Consider the following 12,475-nt stretch of genomic DNA (forward strand, 5'->3'; position numbering starts at 1 on the left):
AATTTTACCGGATCCCATTGTGCCCAAGGTCGACCTTCCCTTAGGTTTTGGTGATTGGTCCACCACTCTAGGGATGACAAGACCTGAGGGGTGAGTAGAATCTCCTGATCCAGGGATTCCTTCTTCTTGTCCCAAGAGGACAGAAAGAAAAAATGGAGAATCCTGGCATGTAACTGGGACCAGACTACCGCTGGTATGGATGCCGACATTAAGCCTAGGACTCTCATAACTGACCTCCTGGGAAGTCTGGGGAATCTCACCAGATTCTCTGCTGCTGACGCTAATTTTTTTATTTTTTCTTCTGGCAGGAAGAGCGTCTGAAGCCTGGAGTCTATAGTGTAGCCCAGAAATATTTTTACCTGTTCTGGTATGAGGGAGGACTTCTCTAAATTGATAATCCAGCCTAGGCTTTCTAAAAACTCCATCACCCTGTTGGTATCCCTCTGAACCTGTGATTCTGTCTGACCGGAGATCAGTAGATCGTCCAGGTATGGTATAAGGCATATCCCTTGAAGATGTAGGAAGGCTACTGCCTCTGCCAGTATCTTTGTAAAGATTCTGGGGCTGGAGGTTAGGCCGAAGGGCAGCGCCCTGAACTGCCAATGACAGATTTCCTTCCCTACTACTACCGCAAACCTCAAAAAAGCCTGATGGTCCACGTGAATTGGCACGTGCAAATAGGCGTCTTTCAGGTCTATGGTTGTCATGTAGGTTTCCTTCATGAGGTTCTTTCTCACTGAGTAAATACTCTCCATGGAAAACTTCTTTTGTTCTAAAAATTTGTTTAGTTTTCTCAGGTTTACTATCAGGCTGAATTTTCCTGATGGTTTCTGAACCACAAACACGTGGGAATAAAACCCCCGGTATTGCTGTTCCACTGGCACTGGTATTATTACTAGTTGCTCTGCCAATTCCTGAATCCCTTCCAAGAGGGCCTTTCTCTTTAGGGTATCCTTGGGGAGCTGCGTGAGGGTGATCATAGGGGGGGGGGGGAGGTGACAAATTCCAGGCGGAACCCATCCCTTATAATCTTGTGTATGTAGGGACTGTCTGAAATACTTTCCCACTGTTGTACAAACTGGGACAGCCTCCCCCCTACTTTGACCTTGGCGTCACTTGGTCTGTTTAGCATCAGCCTTGGAAGGGGGAAAGAGCAAGTTATTCTTTTTGTTCCCTTTGCCATAAAACCAGCGCCTATTGGGTTCTCTTTTATACTTCTGTTTGTTTTGCCCCTGGGGGCCTCGAAAAGTCTTCTTAAAACCATCTTTCTTAGGTTTCACAGGGAATTTCTTTCCCTTTTCTGAAGACCTAACTAGGACATCATCTAATCCTTGGCCAAACAGGAGTGAACCCTGGAAAGGGAGTCCACACAGTTTTCCCTTTGATGTGACATCCCCTTCCCAAGCCTTAACCCAGATAGCTCGTCTGGACGAGTTGATCAAGGCCGCTGTCTTGGCTGAAGCTTTAGCAGTTTCTAAAGCGGCATCTGCCAAGTACGCGACAGCTTTCCCTATCAAAAGATAGAGACCCCAAGATTTCCTCTGACTCCGTAAACTGGGCGAGGTGTTCTGCCAGTTTTTCTACCCATAGGTCTGCATTCCTGGCTACACAGGTCGCAGCTAAGGCTGGGGCCATAGAAGCTGTGTTAGCCTCCCAGGCTTTCCTTAGGAGTGATTCGGCCCTACGGTCTATTAGGTCTTTAATACTGCCAGCATCTTCAAATGAGAGGTCTGACTGTTTAGTGACCTGGGACAGGGCCGCATCCAGTTTTGGAAGTTTAAAGAAAACTTCCCCAACTGACTGGGGGGAACGGGTACTTCCGTTTCCAGGTTTTCTGAGTGGTCAGTCTCCTTTCTGGATATTTCCACTCTTGTAGGATTATTTCTTTTAGAGATTGGTGGAGAGGGAAGACTCTATCCTGTGTTTCACTGAGCCCCCTATACACCTTATCCTGTGCAGAGGTCGTTTTTGGAACCTCTGGAATCTCTTCAGTGGCATAGATTGCCTGAAGGAGACTGTCCACATCCTCTGCTGAGAAGAGGAATCTTTTCAATTTTCCTTCCTCCTGAGACATGACTGAGTCTCTATCCTCCTCACCCTCTGAGCTATGTCTAGTGACCTGGCTCATGACCTCACTTTCCTCTTCTTCCTGATCATGAGAAAAGATCTGGGAGGGTAGGAAAGGGGTACTGGGTCCTGCAAGAAGCCTTCCCTGAGAGATCAAACTCTCTCTAGGGACCGGTTCCTCTGTGCTAGGGCTTGTGGCTGCTTGTGTAGCCGTCTCCCTGAAAGCTCTAACCGTGGCCAACATTTCAGACTGCATTGACAAGAGAAAATCTTTCATCATGGCAGCCGCCTCCTTCCCAGCCAGCTGGTTAATACACTTGTGGCAGAAGGGTTTGGTGTAGGATTTTGGGAGCTTATCTTTACAGTTTCCGCATTTTTTAGAGGAACTGCCACTAGCAGATGCTGAGGATTGAGCAGAGGCCCCCTGGGTTTCGCCGGGAGATTCTGTTAGAGAGGGAACATAATAAACAACCGTGTTATTCCTTCCCACTCTGGGCTGCAGGCTGTACTGGGGAGAAAAGAGAGAGAGAACGAGGAAGGCAGCCGATACCAGCTGCATCCTGAAGTTCAGGAACTCTCACTCTCCTCTTTCCTCCCTTTCCAGGAGGGACAGTACTCACCGACCCCCGATCTGGATTTGGTAGCCGCAGCGCTAGTCTTCCCTTCCTCTTCCATCATGAGGAGGTTGACTGGGTCCTTGGCTTGCCGGTACCTGTAGTAGGGTTTATCCGCCGCCGACCCCACCGCTCCACGCTGCCCTCCACGCCGAAGCGTCACTTCCGGGTTGCCGTGTAGGGAACGCCCACTCTCCGGTGACGCGCTTCCTGTACCTCAGAACGAGGCCTGCAGCGCAATGCTCCTTTGCAAACCCCCCCAGGAAGGAGAGATCAGCAGCGTGGCGGATTTTTTGCAGAGGGACGATGGCTTTTTCACCACAGCTCAGAGCGTCCATGCATGTCTTTGTGGCGACCTGTGAGCGACCGAAGCCAACAGGTTAGTTCAGCTCTCCCCGGCCTCCCTGAACCTGCCTCAACAGGGGTACCCTTCGACCTCACCGTCTCCAGGTAATGTAAAACAACAAACGTGCCGCTGTGTTCGGGAGAAACACAATCAAAATACTGAGGAGCAAGGGGGTGGGTGGGAACTTATAACAAACTTGTCAATTGATTGTGTTTCCTGTGGGAGGAGCCCTCATCTCTCTGGTGTGCCGTCCTGGAAGGCGTAGGAGAAACCTCTGCTATGAGTATAGATAGATTAAACTGATCTTCTTGAGAAGAGGTGTTTAACCACTTCCTGCCAGCCGTACGACTTTGTACGGCCGCAGTGTGGATCCCAATTGCCGGGGGGCTGTCTATATACGGCCTCCAGCCACTGGGGGGCGCGAGCGTGCCCGCCGCATCACTAAGATGCTGATGCGCGTGCCTGGCGGCCGCGATGTCTGCCACACACCCGCGATCGGCGGTTACACAGACAAGGACGTGGATCTGTGTGTGTAAACACACAGATCCACATCCTGTCAGGGAGAGAGGAGACCGATGCTGTGTCCCTTGTACATAGGGACACAGATCAGTCACCTCCCCCAGTCAGTCCCCTCCCCCTAAAGTTAGAACATTCACTAGGCTACACATTTAACCCCTTCCTCGCCCCCTAGTGTTAACCTTCTTCCCTGCCAGTCACATTTATACAGTAATTAGTGCATATTTATAACACTGATCGCTGTATAAATGTGAATGGTGTTAAAAGTGTCTGACGTGTCTGCCATAATGTCGCAGTCCCAATAAAAATTGCAGATCGCCGCCATTACTAGTAAAAAAAAAAATAAAAAAAAAAAATTCTGTCCCCTATTTTATAGGCGCTATAACTTTTGCGCAAATCAGTCGCTTATTGCGTTTCTTTTTTTTTTTTTTTTACCAAATATATGTAGAAGAATACGTATCGGCCTAAACTGAGAAAAAAAAATGTTTTTTTAAAAAAAAAATTGGGATATTTATTATAGCAACAAGTAAGTTGCCTTCTTTTTTTGTTTATAGCTCAAAAAATAAAAACTGCAGAGATGATCAAATACCACCAAAAGAAAGCTCTATTTGTGGGGAAAAAAGGACGTCAATTTTGTTTGGGAGTCACGTCGCACGACCGCGTAATTGTCAGTTAAAGCAACGCAGTGCCGGAAGCTGAAATTTCGCCTGGGCAGGAGGGGGGGTATATGTGCCCAGTAAGCAAGTGGTTAAAAAGGAGCTATGGTGACCATATATATAGTAAATACATAACTGGTTCATATAGAGAATCAATGTAAAGTTGTTTACTATAGTAGTAAGTTCAATGCAAATGACAGGAGGGTACTCATTCCAGCTGGTGGGAATGAGCTTTACTGCTGCATACGGAAAGGCTTCTTCAATGTGCAATAGACTCCCTCAGAAGCTAGTTCTAGCCAGGTAATGAACTGTGTTAAATAAAAACTGGATGCGTTTCCAAATGCACAGAATAAAACATGAGAACATGGAAGCAAGAAGCAGGAGTATAGTAGGAAAATATGATGCAGGTAGAAAAGGAAAAATAGCAGAAAGAAGAAACGTAGGTGGGAAAGAGAAGAGAGGTAGAATGAAAGGTTTGCAAAAGAAAACAGGTTAGTTTACTAGAAAGAATGAGCTAGTTAGAATGGCGACTAATATATGTAAGAAAGTTGTGCTAAAAATGAAAAAATAAACAAACAGTGGTTGAAAAATCACATTACAGCTAACCACACACACATTACAATCCAATTGTACAATCGTTTTGGATCTACCAAAAACTAGTTAGTGCAAAGGCCTGCCTGATTGGATACAAACTGATTGGATAGATTGGTCCCCCTATGTTACACAGTCTCAGTAAATTGTAATGTGACCCATAGGTAGTTTTAGATTTCACTTTATTAAAAGAAGGTAATGAAGAAACTTTGTTTTCAAAGCTGTATACTTACTTTCACACTGTGGAATTGTGGGTACCCACTGACTATCAATGTTGCATGAGATTGAACCGGACCCCCTCAGAATGAAGCCTTTTTTACAATCAAACGATATAGCAGAATTCAATGTATATGGGCCAATGAACCCCGACAGTCTTCTTGAATCTTTCACATCTGGATTAGGGCAATTTACAGCTATGAATTAAGAAAAAAAAATAATAAAGATCAATCACTATAGGTAGCATATGAATGGTGGCATTCTGCTGCACTACATTACCATAATTTCCTGTTATTAAAAAAAGGTTGTAGACTAGGGTTAATCTGTACCCAGTTGCATACATAGTTCCCCAAACTACTCCCACCTTCACCCTCAAAAAGAATCACATGGTGCCTCTTCTGGAGGAAACTTGTATTATTTTGAATTTAATGTGGTTGTGCTCAGCTCTGCCCATTCAATAGATGATTATTTGCTTCCAGTGACTTACTACACATCTCATCTGCCATAATGACAGCAGGGTGGTACACAACCAAACTTGCAATCCCTCCAAGCTTTCTTGTAGGTCAGCTGCAACATGTAGGTTGTGAATGCAATTCTTTGATGACATTAATGCAAAAAGTAGTAAGCCCAGGTTCACACTGGGTACGATTTGGTGCGATTTGAGATGCGATTTCACATGTCAAATCGCATTTCAAATCGGAGGCATTTGCCGGCATTTGTCGGCAATGGCACCGTCCTAATCCGTGCGACGCCGCATCTGCGGCGCTGCACCGATTTCAAAAAGTAGTTCCTGTACTACTTTTTGCAATTTCGGGCCGCGATTGAACCCTGCACAGAAGTCTCTTAAATCGCGTCCGAAATCGCGGCAAAACCGCAGCCGCGAAATCGCGATAAAATCGCAATTTTACGGCGATTTCGAATTCGCAGCAGTGTGAAGCTAGCCTCAATGCACATTGATCATAAGTTAAAAGTTGCAACATTTACTATTTTGCAAAAGGTAATCTTAACCCCAAAAAAAGGGGGGGAAGTGGAAGCCTGATCCAATTTTACTTATCCAGTATTAGGCTACTTTCACACTGGGGCGTGGGTGCGGTGTCAGCGGTAAAGAGCCGCTATTTTTTTTAAATATACGTTTTTATAATTTTTTTAGAACAAACAAAATAACAGAACAACAAAAACAATAAAAAAAAAAAAAATACATACATTGGTCTTACAGAGTATCAATGCCATCCTTACAGAGATCATTCCATATCAGTAAATGTAAAAAACTGAGAATGGAATACAATAGTAAAATGATGATTATAGTAACTCGGCTCCCGGAAAAGCACCCAAGCTGTCAAGGATGTTTACCCAGTAACAAACAGGGAATGGCCTGAAAATCAGGTTCGTCTAGGGGGCTTCAGAGGCTGTAGAGGGGTCCGCCAGCCATTTGGACCAAACCCTCTCATATTTGAGAGGGCAGCCTCTGTTGATATAGGTGGGGGGGTATTTTTTTTCCAACTGAGAGCTATAGCTTTACGGGCATAAAGCAAGAGCCACCCCACCAGAGTACACCCCGCTACCGTGGGAAAAAATTGCTCAGACCCAACATACATATTGCAATTGATGGTTGTAACAAAATAGTGGTGATTTGGGTTATAAAGGCCAATATCTCCTTCCAATACCCAACAATAGCTGGACAAGTCCAAAAAATGTGAGTAAAGTGTCCAGGAATCCCCCCACAACGCCAACACCCATGAGAAGAGTCCAGATTAATTTTATTTAGACTTTGAGGATTGAAATGTGCCCTGTGAACCATCTTAAATTGAATCAATCGGTCTCTCAGGGAGACAAGGGAATTAAAAGGGAAATCCCATATGTCACCGTAATTGTCGTTGTCGAGGTCTGGGATAGCCTGGGACCATTTAAATCTTAATTTCCCTAAAAAATATATGTTATCATCCAAAATGACCAAGAAATCATAAATTCAGCCAGGGTATATAAACTTATGAGCACAACTGTAGCTACAATCACCTTAACGTTTTCATGAGAAAATAACAAACCTGTGTCTAGCTCATTGGTAGGCAACCCCCGGCATGGGTGCGGCAAGCGACATGCAAAGCCTCTTTTGCCGCCACTCGACTCCCTCCCTTATCAGCAGAGCAGCGCAGGAAAGTGTCAATGAGACACTAATGCATTTCAAATTCAGAATTCCCCATGTCGCACCTGCACTGAGGGGGAGGCACTGTGCCCCCACACATTGTAAAACATGGGAAATATTGTTTGGTTCTGTAACTTTTCTGTAGCCGCGATCCTCAGCTTTTGTGAAAGGGAAGAGATTGGGTGCAGTTCTGCTAGGGGGGTGGTCCCTGTTTCCAGGAGGACGACGAATGTCATTGGCCACCGCTAAAGCCAATCACAGTCCTGCTATCCCCAGCCACTATCTGGAGGAAAATGATTTGCTTGGTTGCCACTACCACTCTCAAAAATAAGGTATTTCACGGTGATTGAGAAAATCACAATCAGGTGACAGTTTGTGGAATTACTGTTGAGCTTCTGGGAACTTTTTTGAAATTATTCCTAAACCTTTGCATCACTTACTACTTAACCCCTGCACTTTGTGGCCCTTTAAGGCACAGCCAGTATTCAGCGCAGTGAAAACCACACCCAACTTTTGCTGTGGCCCAGAGAGTTGCACTTTTTCTCAGCTGTGGGGACCCAACTTATGATTCTGCACACAGGCCTACTGATTTCAGAAAATTCCCCTGAACTGAGCTCATTATTGCGCATCCATTCCAGAAGCTTGTTTAGGACATCACACACAAGCACGTGGGCTGGATGTGAGAGGTGGACCAGCAGGATGAGTTTGCCAAGATAGGTAGATGTGTCTCAGCTCTGCTTCATTTCACCACTCTGCATATCACACATATCATAGATGAGAAGAGGTTACAGCGGTGAAGCAGATGAGCAGGAGGGTACAGAGGTGGGGAAAATGAACAGTAGGGGTTCAGAGGTGGGACAGAAAAGCAGGAGGGTACAGTGGTTGGGCAGATGTGCAGGGAGGTACAGCAGTAGAAGAGATGAGAAGGGGGTTCAGCAGTGGGACAGAAGAGCAGGGGGTATAGTGATGGGGAAGATGAGTAGGGGGGTTCAGTGTTGGGCCAGATGAGAAGGGGGAAACAGTGGTGGGACAGATGAGCAGGGAGGTTCAGTGTTAAGGAGCAGATGTGAAGGGGGTTCAGCTGTGGGACACAAAAGCAGGGAGGTGTATTGGTGGGACAGATGAGCAGGGGGTTACAGTGGTAGGGCAGAAGAGCAGGGGGTTACAGTGGTAGGACAGAAGAGCAGGGGGTTACAGTGGTAGGACAGAAGAGCAGGGGGTTACAGTGGTAGGGCAGAAGAGCAGGGGGATACAGAGGTGAGACAGATGTGCAGGAGGTACATGGTGGGGCAGATAAGAAAGCAGGTTACAGTGGTGGGGCAGATGAGCTGATGGGTTCAGTGTTAGGACAGATGAGAAGGTGATTCAGTAGTGAGACAAAAGAGCATGGGGATACGGCGGTGGAGCAGATGTGCAGGAAGGTACAGTGGTGGAGCAGATGAGAAAAGGGGTACAGTGTTGGGGCAGATGAGCAGCGAGGTTACAGTGGTGGAACAGAAGAGCAAAGGGGTACAGTGGTGGGGCAGATGAGCAGGGGGTTACAGTGGTGGGAAAGATGAGCAGGTGGTTTAGTGTTGGGACAGATGAGAAGGGAGTTTAGCAGTAGGACAGAAGAGCAGGGGTGTACTGCGGTGAAGCAGATGTGAAAGAATGTGCATTGGTGGGACAGATGAGCAGGGGGGTTAGAGTGGTTGGGCAGAGGAGCAGGGGGGTAGAGGTGGGGCAGATGTGCAGAGGAGAAAGGAGGTACATCAGTGGAACACATGAGCAGGGGGTAACAGTGGTGGGGGCAGAAGAGCAGGGGGAACAGAGGTGGGACAGATGTGCAGGAGGTACAGTGGTGGGGCAGATGAGAACAGGGGGTTACAGCGGTGGGGGAGATGAGCAGATAAGTTCAGTGTTATGACAGATAAGAAGATGGTTCAGCGGTGAGACAGAAGAGTATGGTGGTACAGCGGTGCAGTAGATGTGCAGGGAGGTACAGTGATGGGACAGATGAGAAAGGGGGAACAATGGTGGGGAAGATGAGCGGGGGTTACAGTGGTGGGACAGAAGAGAAGGGGGTTACAGTGGTGGGGCAGATGTGCAGGATTGTACAGTGGTGGGGCAGATGTGCAGGTGGTTACAGTGGTGGTGCAGATGAGAAAGGGGGTACGTTGGTGGGGCAGATGAGCGGGAGTTACAGTGGTAGGGCAGATGTGCAGGGGGTTACAGTGGTGGGGCAGATGTGCAGGGGGTTACAGTGGTGGGGCAGATGTGCAGGGGGTTACAGTGGTGGGGCAGATGTGCAGGGGGTTACAGTGCCGGGACAAATTTTCAGAGGGGACAGGTGCATGAATTGGAGCTGATTTGAAGTATGGAGTTGCAGGAATTGGGGTCGATCTGAGGCAGGGGAGTGCAGGATGTTAATTTCTCACTACTACTCAAGTAGTTTACAGAGTTTACTTTTTAAAGAAATCGCGTTCGTGATTGAGTGTGTGAAATTTTGTTATAAAATCGTCACGCTCAATTTCTTTGAAAACATTTTTCGGCACACTGTGCTCAAAAGGTTGCCTACCCCTGGTCTAGCTCCTAGGCTAATATACATTGATGAAATTGTGGGGGGAAAAATTGCGCTAGCTAGAAAAAATGGACCATGTAGCAGCCAGCACACAAACAAACAAAGTCAAGTATAAACAAAAAACAAAAAGTGCAGCGCTAGAATTAGTATTGAGTGAAAAATGTTGCAAAAATCACATAACATTGGAAGTGAGAACAACAGAGGACTATGAGAAATGTGAATAGGAATTTACATTTAGCATAAGAGCAATGCTTATAATGAGTCCATGTGTGTGTAACAAAACAGGTGGATGGATACACTGACCAGGTGCAGTGAATAGTGAAAAGTTCAATGAACAAATGGAAACAGTTCATAGGTATGCTTCCCAGTGGAAAGATAAAACACTTCACAAGTAATGCCGGTTTAGATAAAGAAAATAGCAGTCATGGCTTGTCTGTAGCAATCTTCAAGATATCATATAAAGAGGATGGATACTCTTACCAGCTATGGTGGACTTGCATGTTAGTACTAACATCAAGTCGGATACGGCATGGTGATCACAGCGGACCCTGGGCTCTGTACGGATGGATCTGTGGGATGGTCTCTCCAACTTGAATGATGGGACCGATCTAATCAGATACCTCTCTCAGGAACAGGAACCCGGATGGATAAGGCCGATGATTAAAAGGCCACACTCATGGATCAACACAGCATGTGTGGAAAGGAAAGAAATGCTCCAATGGTGCAGATAAAAAAAAAACGTGAAGGCATTATTTTTAAAAAATAACAATAAAATCATGTGAAAAGTTATAAAAGGCAGTATGGGGTACTAAAAGGGTAACATGCCTAGTACCCCATACTGCCTTTTATAACTTTTCACGTGATTTTATTGTTATTTTTCAAAATAAAGCCTTCACAATTTTTTTTTTTTTGATCTGCACCATTGGAGCATTTCTTTCCTTTCCACACATGCTGTGTTGATCCATGAGTGTGGTCTTTTCATCATCGGCCTTATCCATCCGGGTTCCTGTTCCTGAGAGAGGTATCTGATTAGATCAGTCCCATCATTCAAGTTGGAGAGACCATCCCACAGATCCATCCGTACAGAGCCCAGGGTCCGCTGTGACCACCATGCCGTATCCGACTTGATGTTAGTACTAACATGCAAGTCCACCATAGCTGGTAAGAGTATCCATCCTCTTTATATGATATCTTGAAGATTGCTACAGACAAGCCATGACTGCTATTTTCTTTATCTAAACCGGCATTACTTGTGAAGTGTTTTATCTTTCCACTGGGAAGCATACCTATGAACGGTTTCCATTTGTTCATTGAACTTTTCACTATTCACTGCACCTGGTCAGTGTTTCCATCCACCTGTTTTGTTACACACACATGGACTCATTATAAGCATTGCTCTTATGCTGAGTGAATTCCTATTCACATTTCTCATAGTCCTCTGTTGTTCTCACTTCCAATGTTATGTGATTTTGGCAAAATTATTCACTCAATACTAATTCTAGCGCTGCACTTTTTGTTTTTTGTTTAATATACATTGATACAAGCACAAAAAGATCATATTTCTAACCTTTGCATGTAGGAGAATCCGAACTCCACTTTCCTGTTGCTGTACAGGATATAGAAGCATTGCCTGCAACTTGTAAAGGCTTCTGGCATGAAAATGTTACAGAATCCAAATAATTGTACTCATCCTTTTGTGGGTCATATTTTCCATCAGCTGGTAATTCTGGTGCAGGACATATTACAGCTATAAAGAAAAAAAAAAAAACGTCAGAAAATGCAAGTTTAGAAAAAAGAGAAACATAAATAATAAAAATAGATAGGATGCATAGGATTATAAGATATCAAACTCAAACAGATGATATCCCAAGAGATGGGATAGCCAGATTTCATTATGCGGAAAAGAAGTCCAAAATTATGGAAGGAATACAGAAGGCGGGGGGAATATCACATGAAGGAATTAAATTGCAAATATTCTTGGATTTATCAGCAGAGACTCTATCAAGAAGACGACTTCTTAAACCACTGACAGAACAAATGCGTGCATTGAATGCGACATATCAGTGGGGATTTCCAGCTTGCCTCAATGGGAAATTGATTTGGGTCCCTCTCCCTCATGGCCTTCCTCTGCCTCTCCCTCTCCTCTGGGAGAGGACCCCGGAACCCCCGTGTGGGGAGAGAGAGGGAGAAAGGGGGCAGCAACTCCCAATATAAATTATGACTACAGTAAACTTTGTAACCTATAATGTAAAAGGACTAAATTCCCCAGGGAAAAGGTTTGCTGTAAACAAGGACCTACAACATTATGGGGTAAATGTGGCTTGCCTCCAGGAAACACATATCACGCATTCCTCAGGACTAAACTGTCCTCTCGGTTCTTCCCTACATGGTATTATGGGAACTCAACCTCAAACCTCTCACGTTGGGTGGCTATAGGATTTGACAAAAATACGATGTTTGTAGTAAGGAAGCAGTAAGGCCCTGTACACACGATCGGTCCATCCGATGAAAACGGTCCGATGGACCGTTTTCATTGGTCCAAACCGTTCGTGTGTGGGCGCCATCGGTTATTTATCCATCGGTTAAAAAAAAGCCAACTTGTTTTAAATTTAACCGATGGATTCCTAACGGTCAGTCGTGCCTACACACCATCGGTTTAAAAAACGATCGTGTCAGAACGCGGTGACGTAAAACACAACGACGTGCTGAAAAAAATGAAGTTCAATGCTTCCAAGCATGCGTCGACTTGATTCTGAGCATGCATGGATT

General features: G+C 45.3%; 1 protein-coding gene across 5 annotated transcripts in view; it reads right to left on the reverse strand.

Moving 5' to 3' along the window:
• The window catches only part of LOC120928427 (CUB and sushi domain-containing protein 1-like), a 368,880-nt gene that overhangs the window by 191,324 nt on the left and 165,081 nt on the right, over positions 1–12,475 (reverse strand). For all 5 annotated transcript variants that reach the window (XM_040339531.1, XM_040339530.1, XM_040339527.1 and 2 more), the window contains exons 7-8: positions 11,274–11,453; positions 5,024–5,203 (exon numbers count right to left, since the gene is read on the reverse strand). In XM_040339531.1, coding sequence (XP_040195465.1) covers positions 5,024–5,203; positions 11,274–11,453 — 360 coding nt within the window. The remainder of the gene's footprint in view (positions 1–5,023; positions 5,204–11,273; positions 11,454–12,475) is intronic.

This window comes from Rana temporaria, chromosome 2 (assembly GCF_905171775.1).
Source record: "Rana temporaria chromosome 2, aRanTem1.1, whole genome shotgun sequence".
Classification (NCBI taxonomy): Eukaryota; Metazoa; Chordata; class Amphibia; order Anura; family Ranidae; genus Rana; species Rana temporaria.